Source organism: Olea europaea, chromosome 10 (genome assembly GCF_002742605.1).
Source record: "Olea europaea var. sylvestris chromosome 10, O_europaea_v1, whole genome shotgun sequence".
NCBI classification, from domain to species: Eukaryota; Viridiplantae; Streptophyta; class Magnoliopsida; order Lamiales; family Oleaceae; genus Olea; species Olea europaea.
The window spans coordinates 27,242,166-27,262,563 of record NC_036246.1 but is presented as its reverse complement, the minus strand read 5'-3'; the positions used below and the strand labels follow the sequence as shown (position 1 = coordinate 27,262,563).

Here is a 20,398-nt window from a genome sequence, read left to right as displayed (position 1 = left end):
AATTCTGAACATACCAGCAACCATTATCGTTAATGAACGATTAACTTGTCTTCTCGTGTATTTATTGACGTTGTCTTTAATCATCAACCCCCCAAACATTTAATTGTTTTATACTAAAATTCACGCACATTTTCTCTTGGTATTTCTATCTCTTTTCCTAAAATTTTGGGCATTTGATTCTAGTTACTAGGCACGAATGTGGCTGTTCATATTCTGTTTCTTCACCTTCATGCCTCTATAAATGCACTTATATTCCACACTTATCATTTTCACTTCTATTTTTTTCTTCAAAACCAATTTGTTGCCATTGTTTGGCATTTTGACAATCGATCCAAAACCTTCGTCTTCCATGAAAATGGATCATTTGATTCGCCCATTTTGCTATCTTTCTTGATGTTACTTTTGGTATGGGAGATATAGAAAATATTCTTTGGCCAGCAAAGTTCTTCCCATCGTCTCCATGTTCCTTACAAAGAGTTCGATGATAGAAGATAATTTTTTAGGACGTCTGCAAGCCACCTTGCTTATTGAGAGTGCTTCTTAGCCTCCTTACCCATCATTGCAGCGATGCATTTAGGAAGGCGATGTAAGGGCGCTTCTTCTTCCTTTCTGCTTGCTGAGAGTGCTTCTCGGCCTCTCTGCTTGCCTTTGCAGCAGTGCGATCAGGATGGCAATCAAGGCCAGTACACCCTCTTATTCGGCGATCGATCGAGAGATTAGTTTGCTCTTAATTGTAATTTATAGAGCATTTAGTATTTTGTATTTTGCAATTTTGTAATGAATGTTTGATAATAAGGGAATTTATTTGAACGTATTTCGCTCTGGCCCTTTTTACTCTACGATTGTTCAATGCGATTTGATTATGTAACGCCTCGAACTCTTTTTCATTATTATTGTTATTTTTTAAATAAAAATGAGCTCAAGGTACTACCAAAACTTTTCTCTATCTAATTTAGGCGGAAATATATCGAAAATATTTGATTTCAAATTATTAAACAACATAATAAATATCGTGCATAAATATTAATACAAAGATATTCTTTATATAAATTGACTATTGTCTTTTCTAGAAATTTTACTTGAAGACCACATTAGCATCGCTCCGTCAATCTTCCACACGTCCTCACGACCCGTTTTTATCTGAAAATATTGTAAGAGTGAGTATTTTGAAAACACTCAGTAAGAATACGCGCACATCCTTTTTCACATGATATAAATATAAAAATAGCATAACATACCAACATTTCTTAAGAATTTCTTAAGAATCCCCATATCCTGTAGGATTTAACTTCTTTTCTTTGACTTGACGGTCTATCCCGAAGGATTTAACTTCTTCTCTTTGACCTAACGGTCTATCCCGAAGGATTTAACATAGCATTCGACCCGAAGGCCTTAAAGTATCTCATGCCAAAATTTACATATATATCAAGGAATAAGAATTTACCACTTGCACCATGTATTCTTACCTCAATTGACACCAAAGAATTTCTGAAAATGATTTATGAAATAAAATGATATTCCTTCTCAAAAGTATGAGTGTGTGTAGACGTGTGAAATACTAATAATCTGTATGAGTAAAGGAGAATTTGTCACTTCAGTGCTCTCATATCCACTTTTATACGCAGAACATGTGACTATAGAGATTCTAACGTAATTTGATATTAATTAGGTTTCATGTGGGTTAATTACTCTATCACTAATGAGCTTAATAAATTTTAAATTATTAATTTTCAATTTTCGTTTCATTTCCCCAAGTAACCGTATGAATTAAATTGGAAATGAAAGTTTTGTTTTTATTATTTTATTATTATCTATATTAATAAAATATTAAATACTAACACTTTTCTTTTTATTAGAATAACTCGGACATACTAGCTCGAAATTACTTTTTCTTAATTCCAAATTATACTATTTGACAAGAGCTATGAAATGAGTATAATATCGATATATTTTTAATAACTTTTAAAATACTTAAATATTCGATCCAAATAAGTTACGATAAATTAAAAATATACGCTTGCGGAATAAACCATTTATGCAAATAAGTGGGACGTGTTTATCACTTCAACTTTTCGAGTTTAGTGTGACGACAGTGTTGGACACGGATTATTTTATTTGTTAAATTACCAACCCACATGGGAAATTTTAAAATTCGGAGTGTTACATCCTTACCCCCTTAAAATAATTTCGTCCTCGAAATTACCTTATTTAGCCGAATAACTCTAGATACTTGGCTTTTATTTCTTCTTCTTTTTCACAAGTAGCCTCTTCGACTCCATGATTTTTCCATCGAACTTTAACTAATGCAATTTCTTTATTCCTTAATGCATGTGTTTTCCTTTCGACAATCTCCAAAAGAGTCTCTTCATATGTTATATCTTTCTGTACTTCCAATGAGTCATAGATTATCACATGTTCGGGATCATGCACATACTTTCTAAGCATCGACACGTGGAATACATTATGTACAGCTGATAGTCTAGGTGGCAATGCTAGACGGTACGCTACATTCCCAATTCTATCTAGAATTTCAAAAGGACCTATGAATCGAGGTCTCAACTTTCATTTCTTGCCAAATCTAAGAACTCCTTTTATGGGTGCCACTTTTAGAAACACTTTTTCACCGACTTCAAATTCTATCGATTTTCTCCGCTGATCTGTATAGCTCTTTTGTCTATCTTGAGCAGACTTTATTCTATCCCTAATTTTATCAATTACTTGCACTGTCCTTGCAATAATCTCTGGACCCAAAATTCATTTTTCTCCGACTTCATCCCAATGAACTGGGGACCTACATCTTCTACCATAGAGAGCTTCATAAGGAGCCATGCCAATAGTAGTTTGGAAGCTATTATTGTATGCAAACTCCACTAATGATAGATGTGACTCCCAACTACCTCCCAAATCCAAGACACATGCTCGGAGCATGTCTTCTAAGATTTGAATAGTCCTTTCAGACTGTCCATCAGATTGAGGATGGTAGGCAGTGCTGAAATTTAACTTTGTCCCCATAGCTCCCTGTATGCTCTTCCAAAATTTAGAAGTAAATCTTGGGTCTCGATCTGAGACGATGGATGTTGGAATTCCATGCAGCCTGACAATTTCCTTAACATATAATTGAGCAAATTGATCCATACTATAGTTCATTCTTATTGGAAGGAAATGAGCAGACTTTGTCAACCTGTCTACAATTACCCAGATGGCATCGTGTCCTTTCATTGATTTTGGAAAACCTACTACAAAATCCATGGCTATTTGCTCCCATTTCCACTCTGGAATTTCTAATGGATTTAATGGTTTTGATGTTCTGCTTTAACTTGCTGACATACAATACACTTTTCAACAAAGAGACCAATCTCCCTTTTCATATTCCGCCACCAAAAGGTATCGCGGAGGTCTCGATACATTTTAGTACCATCGGGATGTGCAGCATATGAGGCATAGTGAGCTTCCTCTAATATTTCTTTTCTTATCCCTTCATCCCTTGGTACACATAATCTTCCCTCGAACATCAAAGCATTGTCCTCCGCTATTACAAAACCTTTTCTCTTAGTCGTACCAACTTCCGTCTTGATTTTTCTCAAGAATGGATCATTGTTTTGAGCATCCTTGATTCGTTCCCGAAGGGTAGGTTGTATCTTAAATGCTGAAATTTTTGCAGTTACTTGAGTTGGTGGAATGACAACTTTCAATTTCAATTTATCAAACTCCTTTATCAACTGTACTTGATCTGTGGGTAAAGCTGCTAGTTGTCCTACTGTCTTCCTACTAAGGGCATCTACGACTATATTAGCTTTACCTGGATGATAATAAATAGTGCAATCATAATCTTTAACTAACTCTAGCCACCTTCTCTGTCTCATATTCAACTCCTTTTGAGTGAAAAAGTATTTCAAACTCTTATGATCTGTATAGATTTCGCACTTTTCCCCGTAAAGGTAGTGACGCCATATCTTTAGAGTGTGTACTACCGCTGCCAACTCTAGATCATGTGTGGGGTAGTTTTGCTCATGTTGCTTTAATTGTCTAGAGGCATATGCGATTACCTTCCCAAACTGCATCAGTACACATCCCAAACCTTGTTTGGATGCATCACTATATATAACGAATCCATCTGAACCCTCTGGTATAGCTAAAACTGGAGTTGTAACCAGTTTCTGTTTCAGTTCTTGGAAGCTCTCCTCACATTTCTTAGTCCACTGAAATTTTACACCCTATTCTTGTTAATTGGGTCATTGGCCCGGCTATTTTGGAGAATCCCTCAATGAATCTCCGATAATAACCGGCTAGTCCCAAGAAACTACGAACTTCGCCTACATTTGTTGGTTGGGACCAGTTTGTTACCGCTTCAACTTTACTAGGGTCCACTTCAATTCCTTGTGCTGTAAACACATGACCAAGAAAAACTATATGATCAAGCCAAAATTCACATTTCTTGAACTTGGCATACAACTTCTCCCTTCGTAGTGTCTCCAACACTATTTTGAGTTGTTCTTCATGTTGGTCCTTATTCCTTGAATACACCAAAATGTCATCAATGAAGACAATGACAAATTGATCTAAATACTGGTGGAATACCCTATTCATTAAATCCATAAATACTACAAGGGCATTTGTTAATCCAAAGGGCATTACCGTAAACTCATAATGACCATAGCGAGTTCTAAATGCTGTCTTTGGAATGTCATTTGCCTTCACCTTCAACTGATGATAGCCCGACCTCAAATCAATTTTGGAAAATACTATTGCACCCTTCAACTGATTAAAGAGATCTTCGATCCGAGGAAGAGGATATTTGTTCTTGATTGTCAATCGATTCAGTTCCCTGTAATCAATACATAATCTCATTGACCCATCCTTCTTCTTCACAAACAAAACCGGTGCCCCCCAAGGAGACGTACTTGGTTGGATGAAACCTTTATCCAACAACTCCTGCAACTGTATCTTTAATTCTTGTAGTTCCTTTGGCGCCATCCGATATGGAGCTCTAGACACTAGAGTTGCACCAGGTACGAGGTCAATTGTAAACTCCAATTGCCTATGTGGTGGCGCGCCAGGTAAGTCATCAGGAAATACATCTATGAAATCTCGTACAATCGGCACATTACAAATCGTAAGCTCCGATTGTTGAGTTCCATGTATACTCACTAGAAATCCTTGACATGATCTTTTCTTTACATCTTTTCTGCTTTCATGGCCGACACGATTCGCGGTAAAGACTTAACTTGTACTGCGAAAAATCGAAATTCATCCTCCCCAGGCCTCTGAAAAAATACTTCCTTTTCAAAACATCGAATGGTTGCGTGATTGCTTCCCAACCAGTCCATTCCTAGAATAACGTCAAAGTCTTTCATGTCTAGGAGGTGTAGATCAGCTACAAATTCTTTTCCTTCCATTACTAATTTTACCGCCCTAGCGATCTGATTGGTATTCAAAATTCTACCAGATGGAATAGAAATTTCTAGAACACTATCAGATTTTTCACATGCAGTACGTGATTTAGCAATAAATGCGGTGGAGATAAATGAATGAGTAGCTCCGGAGTCTATAAGAACATATGCAGGTAGTTCAGATATTGATAAAATACCTGCCATTACATTTGGATCCTCTGTTGCCTCTTCCCGAGTTAAAGCAAAGACTTTGACTTTCACTTTCCTTCCCTGTTCATTATCCTTCTTAGGTGGGTATGCCTTGCAATCCGAAGCAAAATGACCTTCTTGGCCACATCGATAGCATACATTTTTCCCAAACCAGCACTCCCCTCCATGGGCCTTATTGCACTTTGGGCATCGTGGAGTAACTTTATTTGGTTTACTTGACCCTGATCCTGATCCTATATTGGACTTCTTAAATTGTCCAAATCCCTTCCCTTTATTCTATCCATTCCACTTTCGTTTCCCATATGACTCATTATTCTTCTCAGTCATCCGATCCATTTCTAGACGATCAGAAATTGACTGCGCTCGTTGAAGCACTTCACTATATGTGGTCGTATGGTGAGATGCCATGATTCCTCCAATCTTTGGACGCAGGCCTAATTCGAACCTCCTAGCCTTCTTAGGAACATTGGACAACACAGTAGCTCAAACGAAATTATTATTATTATTATTATTTTTTATTTCCAATATCATAAAGGAAAAGATATCACAGTACTAAGGAAATGGAATCTAAATTTCTAATCCCTATAAATTCTGCGAATCTTCTTTAACGGAGCTTCATCTTCAGAGGAGTCTTCTGCTTTAGGTCCGGACTCTACGTCTATCTCAACGAGTGGCTCAAGTTCATGCTCATGATCGTTCTCTAACTCCAGCCTAAAGTCATCCTCTTGTTCCCATTCGGGATCTTCCTCTGGGTTTGACTCAATTTGAGGTTCTGGCTCATCATCGAGCTCGTTCCCTACCTCCAGTTGGCGTTCTAAACTTTCACTCCACCTATCTAGAAGGGTCTGACAATATACATCAAACTCAATCGTGTTTGGATGCTCTGGGGGGTTACCTTCTAACATCTCATTCCTAACCATAACTCCCATGTCTCCCCATTGAGGTGGAAGTGAGTGTACGAGATTATTCACAGCCTCAATATGAGTGATCTCTAGTCCTGCCTCCACAGATGCCATACATTTTTCATAGATGTCTTGCACGTGTTCAACAAGTGGACGAGTCGGGTCAGTCACGAAATTCTCATAAGACTGAATGATGGACCTACGGTTCAACGCTGCTCTATAAGTCGTGGCCTTTCTAGTGGTTTGATAAATTCTAACCATTGTCTGTAACACAAGGTTCCAATTATATTTATTTTTGTAGTAATATCAAAGTACATGTTATGCTCTTGTGATTTTAATAGGAATTTTTTTTTATCAGTATACCTTCATGTATAATAGCATGCATAACATATTTCTTTCTAGACGTTCATTTATAATCATTTCATAGAATTCAAGCTTAAATGATACATAAAGTCATGCTTGAAAATAAAATGAAACTTAATATTTTCTTCATACCTTGAGTCTGTCGGACGGTAGTAGATTGACAAGTGCTAATGTCATGGGTCTTATTTTAAATACTTGTTTAGTGAGAATTTTCATACGGAAGTAAATATATAAACAAGTAGACATGTACTCACCATAAGTAGAAATCATTTTCTTAACAAGTTATATTGAAACTATTAGAGTAAAATTATTTCATCTACTTTAGAAATTAATCACCTTTTTTTTTATATACCAAAAATCTGTAATAATTAAACAATGAGCACATATTTTATCCACTTCCTAAATCTGAAGGGGAAGAAAAAAATTCAAAATTCTGTGTTTATCTAGTTGGAGAATTAGAAGCAATATTAAAAAAAAAGTCAAACTTTAAATAACCATTTTCCTGGGTCCAGTTAAAACAGAAGGCGATTCCAACATGGAGAAAAAGTCAACCCAATTGGAGATGAGACAGATTGCAAAAAATCATGTTACAACTCTTTTGCACAATTGCAAGCTGAATAAAATCGGATAGTGATCAAATACAATTCAATTATAAATATTTGTAATACCAGTTCATGAAAGAAAAAAAAAAATTAGCGTCCCTAAAGGCACCGAAGTACACTAATAAAGGTAACTGCAGGAGAGAAATTACTTTTATTAACCCTGAAATTTAAATTTTTTTTTTTATATCAATAATTAAAACATTATGAGAAAATAAATATTTCAACAACCTATTTAACGTAAATTCAAGTACGGGCAATTCGGTCATATACATGCTAGCACATAAATCACATTTGCACATGCTGAAAAAAATATATATATATACTTTTTTTTTTAAATGACGAGTCTACATAATCGTCTAAACTCGTGCTCTGATACCATTCTGTAACGCCTCGAACTCTTTTTCATTATTATTGTTATGTTCAAATAAAAAATGAGCTCAAGGTGCTACCAAAACTTTTCTCTATCTAATTTAGGCGGAAACATATCGAAAATATTTGATTTCAAATTGTTAAACAACATAATAAATATCGTGCATAAATATTAACAAAAAGATATTCTTTATATAAATTGACTATTGTCTTTTCTAAAAATTTTACTTGACGACCACATTAGCGTCGCTCCGTCAATCTTCCACACGTCCTCACGACCCGTTCTTATCTGAAAATATTGTAAGAGTGAGTATTTTGAAAACACTCAGTAAGAATACATGGTGCAAGTGGTAAATTCTTATTCCGTGATATATATGTAAATTTTGGCGTGAGATACTTTAAGGCCTTCGGGTCGAATGCTATGTTAAATCCTTCGGGATAGACCGTTAGGTCAAATAGAAGAAGTTAAATCCTTCGGGATAGACCGTCAGGTCAAAGAAAAGAAATTAAATCCTACGGGATATAGGGATTCTTAAGAAATTCCTAAGAAATGTTGGTATGTTATGCTATTTTTATATTTATATCATGTGAAAAAGGATGTGTATCTCCTTTAATTAATTTACAGTTTTGATTATATCATATGACTACTGTTTTCCAAACCAATTCGTTCAGGCTAAACGATTTGGCTATAACTTTTTTATTATAAAATTTAGCCATTCTTCGTTTTTGAACTTGCAATCTATCTAGAACGTCCAACTTTAATTCGCCCAACTCCAATAAGTTTTGAACTAGTGATTCGGTATACTCATCACCAATTAACTTATGTTGTAAACACACTCTGATCGACTGCACATTGATTTCCATAGGCAAAATGACCTCTTGTCCATAAGTAAGTTGGAAAGGAGTAATTTTTGTACTTGATCGAGGCGACGTCCTATAAGCCCATAAGGCCTTGTTTAGACATTCGTGCCAATTTCTGGCATTTTCATCTATCATTTTCCTTATGATATTTTTTAGAATCTTATTAGAAGATTCTGCTTGCCCGTTGGATTGAGCGTAATATGGTGTGGAGTTCACTAATTTAACTCCAAACTCGCTTAAGAATTTATTCACTTGATCCCCATTTAAAGATGTTCCGTGATCTACCATCAAAGTTTGTGGAATTCCAAATCTATAAATGATGTGGTCACGGATAAATTCTATGACATTCTTTTGAGTGATCTCCTTTAAAGGTATCGCTTCTACCCACTTAGTGAAATAATCAATTGCAACTATAACAAAGGTATGTTGCTTGGACGATGGGAGATAAATCTTCCCTATCAAGTCTATCGTCCAACCCTTAAACGGCCAAAGTTTGATAATAGGTGCCATCTCTCGTGCTGGCGCCCTTTGTATTGGACCATGCTTTTGGCATGCTAGACAACTCTTTACATACTGAATGCATGATTCTCCCATCTTTGGCCAAAAATACCCATTCCTAATAATTAACTATCTCATCCTTTGGCCAGCTTGATGAGCTCCACATATTCCTTTGTGCACTTCAGCCATGATCGTCTTGGCTTCTTGCAAACTTACACATTTTAGCAATGTACTATCAGAGCGTTTCTTAAACAACTCTTCATCTATCAGTGTATAGTTTAGTAAATGCAACTTCATTCTCTATCTCATTTATTAGGTTCTTTAAGGAACTCTTTGATCTCTGCCCTCCAATCTATTGCATCTCCATCTTCTATGCAATGAATTTCAATCGTTCTCGCCCTTCTTTGGATCACAGGCAATATTGTTCCATACTCACAAGTAGACTTCCAATTTAAAACCTTTGAGTACCCTGAGGCCACCTGGGCCAATTCGTTTGCTACATCATTATATATCCTATTAATACATTGAAACTCTATTTGGTCGAATTCTTCCAATAACTCTTTGGCGATTTCATATTGACTTATAATCGAATCACTTTGGTATTTAAAATCACCAATCAATTGGTGAATTACCAATTGAGAATCGCCTCTAACAATCACATTCTTTATCCCCATATCTATCATTAATTCTAGGCCCACGATTAAGGCTTCGTATTCGGCCTGATTGTTGGTGCACATTCTGTCCAAAGTGAATGGGAACTTGTAACAAATTCTTAAAGGATTTATCAATACTACCCCTACTTCTGCACCTTTAGAGGTTTTCGATCCATCGAAATATAAAACCCAAGGTTTTAATTCAAATAAAATGATCTCTAAATCAATTTCTTCAGGCATATCAAGGCATGGATGATCAGCCAGAAAATTAGCCAAAGCCTGATTTTTGACTGCCTTTTGGGGTATGTATTGTACTTCAAATTCTAATAAGGCTAATGCCCAAAGGCCTACCCTTTGGTGCAAAATAGGGCGAGAGAACATATACTTAACCAAATTTACTTTAGAAACTAATTAAACGGTTACGAGCCGTAGTTAAGCCCTTAATTTTGTACATGTGAAATACAATGCAAGACATAATTTTTCAATGGTAGAATAATTATATTCACATTTTGTTAATCGTCTACTCAAGTAGTAAATCGCCCTTTCTTCACCAAATTGGTCTTCCTGCCCAACCATTCCAGCTATTGATTCTTCTTCAGCTGATACATACACTTTTATTGGCCGTCCTTGAATTGGTGACACCAACACTGGTGGATTTGATAAATATGTCTTTAGTCTTTCAAAAGCCTTTTGATGCTTTTCTTTTAAGATGAATTCGTCCTAATTTTTTAACTTTAAAAGCGGCGAAAAAGCTTTAGTTTGCCCTGTACAGTTAGAAATAAAGCGTCTTAAAAAGTTTACTTGGCCTAGAAACCTTTGCATTTCTTTTTTATTGCTAGGTGGTTTGGCCTCTAAAATGACCTTCGCTTTATTTTTATCAAGTTCAATTCCCCTTTTGTGTACTAAGAAACCAAAAAAATTCTCTGCATTAACACCAAATGCACATTTCAAGGGATTCAACTTTAGTTTATATTGCTTCATTCGCTCAAATGAACATCTTAATTGTTCAAAATGGTCCTCTTCTTTAAGGGATCTGACCACTATATCATCTACATATACTTCAACAAATTTGCCTATAATATCATGAAAGATCAAATTCATTGTCCTTAGATTAGTTGCTCCTGCATTTTTCAGGCCGAAAGGCATAACTACCATTCACAACATCCTAGAGACCCAGGCATCTAAAGGCAGTTTTGTGTATATCTTCTTCAACTATATAAATTTGATTGTATCCTGACTACCCATCCATGAAGGAATACATTACATGTCCAGCAGTTGAGTCTACTAAAGAATCTACCGTGGGCATTGGATATTCATCTTTAGGTGTAGCCATGTTTAGATTCCTAAAGTCTATGCACACCCTTAGTTTACCATTTTTTTTAATACTGGCACGATATTGGACAACCGTTCAACGTATCTGGCCGTTCTAATAAAGCTTGCTTTTAATAATTGCTCTATCTCTTCCTCAATTTCAGGGAGTACATTAGGAGCGAAACGCCTAGGAGGTTGCCTATGAGGTTTAAAATTAGGTTTGGTTGGTAATCTATGTTCCACCAAATCTCTATCTAAACCAGGCATATGTTCATATTTCCAAGCAAAACAATCTGTGTACTCCTTTAATAAAGCGATTAATTTATCACCAACCTCTTGATTGAGTATTTGGCTGATGAACGTTGGGCGATCTTTTCCTTCGTTGCCAATATTTACTTTAATTAGGGGGTTTTGTGCTTGGGCGTATTCAAGCTTGGCGATCCTTATTACTTCGTCATCCAGTTCCCTTGTAGGCACTTCTTCTTTTAAACGATCCACCTTGTTGACTTCTTGGCCAACACTTTGTTCCAACTCGAACACTGCCAATTTGTCTCTCAATGTTTCCAAGGCACTGCTACTTTCGTCTTGTCCTTACATTCTTTATTGAAAGCCATTAATTTGGCTTTGAAGGCCTGAATATCGGCCATCTATCTTTGTTGCTTACAACTTATTTAAAACTCCTTGATTATTCTTTTGCCAATTACTGGCTCCTCCAGGGTCACTATGTTTGGCCTCATCTGACTAAACATTTCAGTGAGTACATCTACCGAAAATGGCTCTTCGCTCTGCTCGACGATCTGAGTTTTTTCTCCATCCTGGACTACTCTGACAGGTCCATAATTTCCTTCGTACATGTACCTTTCCACTGAGTTTGCTTCTACGACAAAAGGCCTATGATCGGCCTGCACCACCTCTGCTTCGCCCTTGTCATTCCAAAAAACTAGGTACTGATGGAGCGATGAAAGTATACAGTGACTCCCGTGTATCCAATCTCTTCCCAATAACACATTGTAACTAGTGGTACTATCTATTACAAAGAAGACTGTTGTACCTGAAGTTGCTCCTATAGTTATGTCTAATGGCATAATCCCTTTACCTGAAGTTGCTCCTCCATTGAAACTTGTCAGGATGACTTCCGTTGGGATCATATCATCTTCTGTCTTTGCGAATTTCCTCATCATCCTAGATGGAATGGTGTTTATAGCTGCTCCATTATCGACAAGCACTTTTGCCACAGGTATGCCGTTAACTAAAGCTTTAACGTATAATGGCCTCAAGTGTTTGTTCAATTTCATGGCTGATCGCTTAAAAATAACTTTTTCGGCAGCACCTACTTCCACTTCCTACTTGTCCTCTGTTGAGTTACCCTTTTGTGATAAGTCAACGTGCAGTATATCGCACTGAGCCTCTGTCTCCTGAACTTCCTTTTTACTGTTTTCTAATGCTTCTTCTTCAGTTACCCAACCTGTGGGAGGAGGTATTATTCTTAGAGGTGATCCATACTTTTCAGAGCGAGGCACTCTCTTCTTTCTTTTGGGCGTCCCGTACAGCACGTAAAAATCGAAAGAATGCCCAAATGGTTCTCCAAATAAGTCTACTTCACGAACTCCCTCTCAATATTATTACTTCAATAGAGTATTATACAATACTCCTCTTCTTCTTTCTGCCTCCAGATCGATTTCCTCTTCGATGTCTGTCATACCATCTTCACCATTATAGGCCTCTCCAGAAGTTTGGCCTTCTTCATATTCCAGCATGCATGCTTCCTCTTCGTTATCCTCCTTTTCTTCTTCTCCCTTCTCTTTATTCTTGAACTCATTGGCTAGTAAATAGTTATTAGCCACGACAGGAGGTAACGTACCAAACTGTATAGTCAGGGGTTGATCTGGATCTTCTCCATCATTTCTGTCTCGCTCAAACTTCGACCTCCCAGAAGAAGTCAATTCTTCCATAGGTTCGCCTGTACCAATCTCTTCACTGTCTTTGAGAACATTTTGATTGGCTGCCTCAAGTAGTCTAGGCGCCTTTGGACGTAGCATTCCCTATTGTTGCCTCATCATTCGCCCATAGTTCCGTTGAAGACGCCTTTGTTGAGTTATAGTCATCTCGTTGAAAGGTATCGTCCTTCCAGCCTTATACTGGAATGAATGCCATACATTGGTTGGCGAGGTTGCGGTCTGAATGTTCTTCCATTATTTACTGGCCTGAACTGCCTCTCAAAAGGCGGTCCCTTATAGAACGATGTACCCTACCCTCTACCAAGCTGAGCATTTGGGAAGAAACTAGGGCGATGGTGATGCTGCCATATCCCTGGTTTCTCTACATTTGCACTCACTTCTTTTTTGCATCTCGCACATAGGACGTCTTCGTCCTTTTTGGGCTCCTTCCCTTTGATACGTTCAAAGACACTGGGATGTAGTCCAGGATCTTCTTCTCCATCATCTATAACCAACTTGAACTTTGGCAACTTATTTTTGAAACCAGACGTTACCATGTTCACTCCAAGTGGCTGTGGAAAAGGATTTTCATCCACTGCCATCTTCCTCTTATCCTCGAACGTAATTCGTCCTTTTTCAATGGCATCCTGTAACACATGGCGAAAAACCAAACAGTTGTTAGTCAAATATGACCATGCATTATGCCACTTACAATATTTTTTACCCTTAATTTGTTCAGAGTTTGGCAATTTATACTTATCGCTCAATTTTATCTGCTTATCCTTATATAATTTATCAAATATAAGGCCAGCTTTGATTATATCATATGACTACGTTATAGCCTTTATGTTTTCATCTTTTATAGGCTCATCCTTGCCTGACGGTCTAGGCTTAGCCATTATAGGACAAGTATATGTATCTCCTTTAATTAATTCGGCCAAACACATTTCAATTTGATCGTAATACTCGTCGTTAATGGTATGAACATCAAAATTTGGGTCTCTATACTAAGTCCCTTTGCTAGAATTTTTCATTTGTTCATCCTCTCTTATTAATCGTTCATACCTAATCACGTTCGCGCTCAATTGGGAAAGATCAGGAAATTCCTTGTCTTGGAACTTCTTCTTCAGATCTAAGCTTAGACAACCTTGAGCGATTTTGATAAACTCCTTTTCGGGCAAAGGTACAAAACATTTACTTCTCGCTGTTTTGAACCTTTGAAGGAAACCTTCTACCCATTCGTTTGGTATTTGACGTAGATTCGCAAAATCGGCCAAAGTAACTTCAGACTCAGTCTTATAAAACTGAGCGTGAAACAATTGCTCCAGTTATTGCCATATTTGAACAGAATTTGCTGGCAAATTGATGAATCAGGAGAAAGCTACTCCTGTTAATGAACTAGGGAACAGCCTCATTTTATGGTAATTAGTTACGTCACCACTTTGCAGTGTGAATCGGCCTATGTGTTCTAGAATAGACATCTCTCCTAAACCGGTAAACAGTGAGAATTCTGACACTTTATACCCTCTAGGCCATGGATATGCTTGGTCTACCCAATCAGGATATGGCTTTTTGTAAGTCGGCCTAATGACAGGACGTACTCCAAAAGCCATCTGATCCTGTACGATTTCCATAATCTGATTCCTCAACATGACGTTGGGGTCATATGGAATTCCTACAGGTTGGTTGATCGGTTGATTTGCTTGAGACCTGATGTTTGGTCCTTGATTGGGAACAAAGTTACCATGATTTGGGCCATTGTTACCATTAACCTGAACATTTATTCCCTCATTAACACGTGGGGTATTCTGCCCATTATTTAGGACATTATTTCTTACATTTGGATTACCCCCCGAGTTAGACGTACCAATGCCAATATTCTGATTTGGTATTGCACCACCCCCTGGTTTGAAGTAGAGGGATCAAAAGGTGCTTCTACCCCTTGATTTAAACTTAGAACTGGGGGATTATATCCCACAATTGTCCTAATTTGAAAGTGGTTTTTAAGAGGCACAACTGGCTGACAAATTTGGCCTACTAACTTATTCATTATTTCGTTCAAAGTATTCAGTTGTTTGGCCATGTTGTCATAATGTGCATTCCCATTCTGGGTAAATCTTTCCATATTATGAATATTTCATAGATTTACCTGTTCAACGACATCTTGTGTGAGTTCTCCGAGTAATGCACGCATGGTTCGAGGACGCAACTCTGTCATTGGTTCGTAGCGACTGTGATTGCTCTGATCCTGTCCATCTGTTCGTGGAGAGCTATGCTGCTCCTCATATCGCTTGATTACAGACTGGACTCCTCCTTGGCTTGCTGTTTCCTTATCGAATTTCTGAGGCATATTATTTCACCTTTTGTATCTTCAACACCAAACACCAATGGTCCCACTGGGCGTGCCAAATTGTTTCGCGCGGGTAGTCGCTAACAATTAAAAAGGGATCAGACGATTGTGTAAGGGACAAACCTCTTGAGACAAAATCTCAAAAAGGGGTGTTTTATTGGCAATGACTTTACAATTGGAATTTAAACATAATGCCTCCAAAGGGCGCAAGCACACAAGTACTGAAAGAAATATTTTAAGTCTAAACTAAGAAATTGAAATTACATATTCTCTGTTTGAAAGTGTTTGATTTGGGCTTCTGCTTTATGTCTTTTCTTCCTTTTATATTCCTTTGATACTCTCTTTGTGATCAACCTCTTAGAAACCACTTAATTGGTTTATAACTGCCCACTTTCTTCATGGTGGCCAACTTATCGTGGAACTGCCGTCCCTAACTGCTGCCATTACTCTTTGTCGTTCAACCGTCCTCAACTGAACATCCTTGAATCGTGGAACGTGATAAGATTACCCAGTAACTGTTTCGATAATTGCACTTTTGGATAACCATAACGTCTCATGTTTGCTAAGATCCTAGGCGATTCGAAAGTTTGAGCGAGAACAGGGTCATAACTCTGAGCGACTGCAAGGCACTTCATTCGCTCAGATCCTGGGCGTCTTGTAAGTTTGGGCAATGGTGTTACCGCGTTCGTGGGCTTCCACTGCATTCATTAATAACCCTATTTGGATCTTTATCCTGAATTGCCCAGTTGGACTTCATTCTTTGGGCTATTTGAATTGGGTTGCACTTTTAGCATGTCAACAGTATTACACTCCAAACAACAATACCATAAAAGAAATGGAAGCCAAACAAAAATATTATTCATTTTTCTCCAAAATTGTAATTTCTGTTACTCTTTCATCAAAGAAAAATAAATTAATTTTCTGTTTTACATCTGCCTTTTTGGTAAATTAATTTTCTATCAATTCAAATTTTTTCAATACACTATTAACTTGATATTGTTTAATTTTCATTTATAATATGACTGTATATTTTTATCAAGAAGGCTATAAACTCAACTTAAAATAAATAAGAAATTCATTTTGAAATGTAAAACAAAAAATAAATCATATATCATTTTACTATTTTTCCCCCATTTTGTAGAGCTTATTTATTAAATGATGGAAATTGATCATCTGTATTTGTTCATTTAATATTGGAAAGGCTTCAAATGAAGTTTTTGTTAGCTTGATGCCCATTCTTCGAATAGTGTTCTATAAAATTACATTATAAATTGACGTTCGTCAATTTGCATGTTACAATTTGAAGTGATTATCTAAGGTTCCTTGATCATATAGGATGTCACAAATTGTATACTCGATGAATCGGGTATAGTAAGACACAATTCGTGATGTGATCAAAATTATGTCGTTCACAATCGGTACATAAAGTTAGACGCTTTATGTTGATAAGATTGTATTGTTCTTATTAAGATTTGTCTAGATCTTGAAATAGGAACAATAATGAGTTTCGACGCACATTGAACGAGACCGCGTAGATGACTCATTTGTGACCGTTCGAAATGAGACTCTACTTGATTATCAAACAGCTCACATAAATCCTGAGTGAGTAATGTACCTTTGATTGCTAATTCAAGTTTTTTGAGGTACCAATGAGTGAAGTCTTAAATAACAGATTGATCTCGGTGCTTTAAAAATCGGGCCGAAACAATTAGAGATCATATACTTACAATAGTGGAATCCACTAACCATTGAGATGAGACTATCGTCACTCTAAGATATTTTTCTAGGCAAATTGAACCTGAACTCAATAGGTCGACGATAAGATCGTTGGACTTTACATTGTGATTTGATGACAATGAATTTGCCGTATGAAAATGTTACTTAGAGGGTAATACATGTTCAAGGGCAAAAACAGTCATTTTGCCAGTTTCAACATATTGGTGGTCAAATGGGGGTTAATTTGTGAAACGATAATCAAAGGATATTGTTTGGTATTGCTCATCATTCGAGTGAAGACACATGACAAGAACCATCATTTTTCTTTCTTTCTTTTTAAAATTTTTTTATTTCTTGTTCTAATTAGATTGTGGTCGATCAACATTTAATCGATTATGATCAAGAAAATGCTTGTTTATTTTTGTTTTGTTTCGCAACTAGGGCTATAGTAATGCTTCATTTGCATTAGCCATGGTCAAGAAAGTGTTTTATCAAACTCCATGCATGACCCTAATCAAAAATTAAGATAAAAGGAGTTTTGATCGATGTTGATTATGGCACTTGTTGCTCGACTATCATAGGTAACCCTATTCTTTCGTTTTCATAAGAAACAGATTAGACTTTGTTAATCAATTATCAATTATAAAATCAATATTCTAAACTTAATTTTGTTTTGAAGAAATCAAGGAATCGTGCACAATGAACAAATCTTTTTGGTTCTAATATGCAAAATCACTGTTGAGTGGATTACAAGTTTGTTAGCTAAAAACTAGAGTTTATTGTGAAATCGTCCCCTAGAAATGCTAATTATTGGCACTAATCACGTTCTATCTTCGGTTTCTATTCCGAAGTTTTAATGCTAATTTACAAATTTATTTTTATCATTAAAAACTTCGTCTATATTTGTTTAGAACTTGTGCAACACGTAACTGAGTCAAAATAATTCTTAATTTGTTTTATATCTTTACTGTTAAGACTTGGAAGCCAACAAAAATACTATTCATTTTTCTCCAAAATTGTAATTTCTGTTACTCTTTCATCTAAAAAAATAAATTAATTTTCGGTTTTACATCTACCTTTCAGGTAAATTAATTTTCTGTAAATTCAAGTTTTTTCAATACACTATAAACTTGATATTTTTTAATTTCATTTATCATAAGACTGTATGTTTTTATCGATAAAGCTATAACCTCAACTTAAAATTAATAAGAAATTCATTTTGAAATGAAAAACAATAAATAAATCATATATTATTTTACTATTTTTTTTTAATTTTCATTTTGCACAGCTTATTTATTAAATGATGGAAATTGATAATCTGTATTTGTTCATTTAATATTGGAAAGGTTTCAAATGAAGTTTTTGCTATTTTTTCCAACAAATTATTGATTTATTTTCTATTTTTTCAAGTTGTAGTTTAAAGAAAATGAAGATGATATCTTTTGTAAATTCTTACAATAAAAAACTTATCTTTTAAAGGAAAAAAAAAAGGCATTTAATAAAGGATAATTCTACATGTACATTATGGTATCCATAATGGTGTTCATAATGTACATGTAAAATTCCATGATTTGAGGATTGAAAAAATTCCACCATGATTGGAGGGTTGAAAAACAGTTTTTTCAAATCTCCAATCATGGAATTTCATGTGTACATTATGGATTTTCTTATGGCACCATAATGTACATGTAGCATAACTCAAGTATCACTAGCTTTTGTGAATTTTCCTTTTTAACTATGGATCTCAATTGTAGTTCAAATTAGGTTTGATTTGCCCTCCGGAGCACATCCGAGTTGGTGGAACAATTGCATTGGTGGGCTCGTAACCCCAGCGTAGAGAGTTTGATTCCTGGAAGGCAACAGTCTTGGAAGAGAGATTTATCTCGAAGGCAAGGCATACTGGAAGGCAGTGAGGAGAGCTCTCTTGAGGTCAGGAGTATAAGCGGTGCAGGAACCTGAGAGCCAACTAGGGCATAATCCGCGGTTTACCTCCTTGAGTCGCTGAGGGGTCGGTGTCTTGAGGTCTAGGAATTAGTCTGACTAAACTGGGATACCTGGGTATATAAAAAAAAAAAAAAAAATTAGGTTTGATTCCAAAACCTTTGTGATTTTTCAATAGGGAAGGTAAAATATCCATACCCTGGCCCCGCCTCGCATTGGTTTCACATCGATGGGACGTGAGTACCCCGATTAGTTGAGAAATTGGACAAGAACGAAAAAATATATAATCCCACTATAATCCCACCCTTATCATTTTGTCTTTACAAAAAGGGGACGATACATAATATAATAATCGTGTTTCAAAACTAACAAATTTGTCAAATTATTTCAAAATTCAAACGTTAAATTTAATTACAATTAAAAATATATATAATATATAATTAATTAAAATTAATTATCCTCACCCAATTAATAGTATTCCCATTCCTACCAAATTAACAATATATCGATTAATGATATACCACGAACCCAGCCAACCCCTACGCCCACCCACCTATAAAAAAATTTCAGTCACCATTTTGAGCATGTTGTATTTTTTTAAATGTCTGTCACTTTTTTCTTTTAGTATTTGTCACTATTTTTTTTAAAATTTCTATCACTTTCTTGAGTTACAAATATTACTTTTTTAACAAAAATAATAAAAAAATGGCACTTTAACTTTAAGAAGTGACATTGTGTCACATTTAACCATATTTTTTACTTCTAAAATATTTTTCATATGAATTTTCAAAAGACTCCTAATTTTAGGATTATTTTTGTAAGTTGCACTTCAAAATATTAACTATTATCCAAAGGGTAAATATATAAACACCACAATTTTTGTTAATTACACTCCATTTTTATTACAATACATATCCCTAATTTTTTCTTATTTTTACATTTATGTTCTCAACTTTTTAAAATTTTTTTTTATCATCAACCTTTTATTAATTTTCATATCTTGTCCATTGAGATGATTTTCATCCAAAATATTTGGTACGAGAGCCAAAAGGACATGTTTCTCTCTCGCTTTTTAAATAATCGAAATAAATGACTAATATAAAAGTTAAAAAAAAATATTTGTCCATCTTTTCAATGCACGTTAGTAAAATATTTGGATGAAAATCATGATTGAAGACAAAATATGTTAATTAATTCAAGGTTAAGCATGACAATTCGATGCAAAGAAAGTTGAGAACATAAAAGTTAAAAATGAGCAAATATTGAAAACCTTCATTGTAAATAAAATGTGGTGG

The 20,398-nt window shown here is 35.8% G+C and overlaps 1 protein-coding gene across 1 annotated transcript; it reads right to left on the bottom strand.

The window, feature by feature from the left end:
- Positions 1–5,174: 5,174 nt before the first annotated feature.
- LOC111400475 lies at positions 5,175–5,767 on the bottom strand. Its single transcript, XM_023027889.1, has 3 exons — positions 5,714–5,767; positions 5,588–5,660; positions 5,175–5,545 (listed from the first exon to the last, which is right to left on the bottom strand). The coding sequence occupies exons 1-3, from the start codon at positions 5,765–5,767 to the stop codon at positions 5,175–5,177; spliced, it is 498 nt and encodes a 165-aa protein (XP_022883657.1).
- Positions 5,768–20,398: the final 14,631 nt, after the last annotated feature.

Bases quoted from the DNA above. Each gene is read 5' to 3' on its own strand.
- LOC111400475 (XM_023027889.1), bottom strand. From the start codon at position 5,767: ATGGAGGGGAGTGCTGGTTTGGGAAAAATGTATGCTATCGATGTGGCC. The intron at 5,661-5,713 runs GTCATTTTGCTT...GATAATGAACAG, and splicing joins CTATCGATGTGGCCAAGAAG to GGAAGGAAAGTGAAAGTCAA. The intron at 5,546-5,587 runs GTATTTTATCAA...ATGTTCTTATAG, and splicing joins GGATCCAAATGTAATGGCAG to ACTCCGGAGCTACTCATTCA.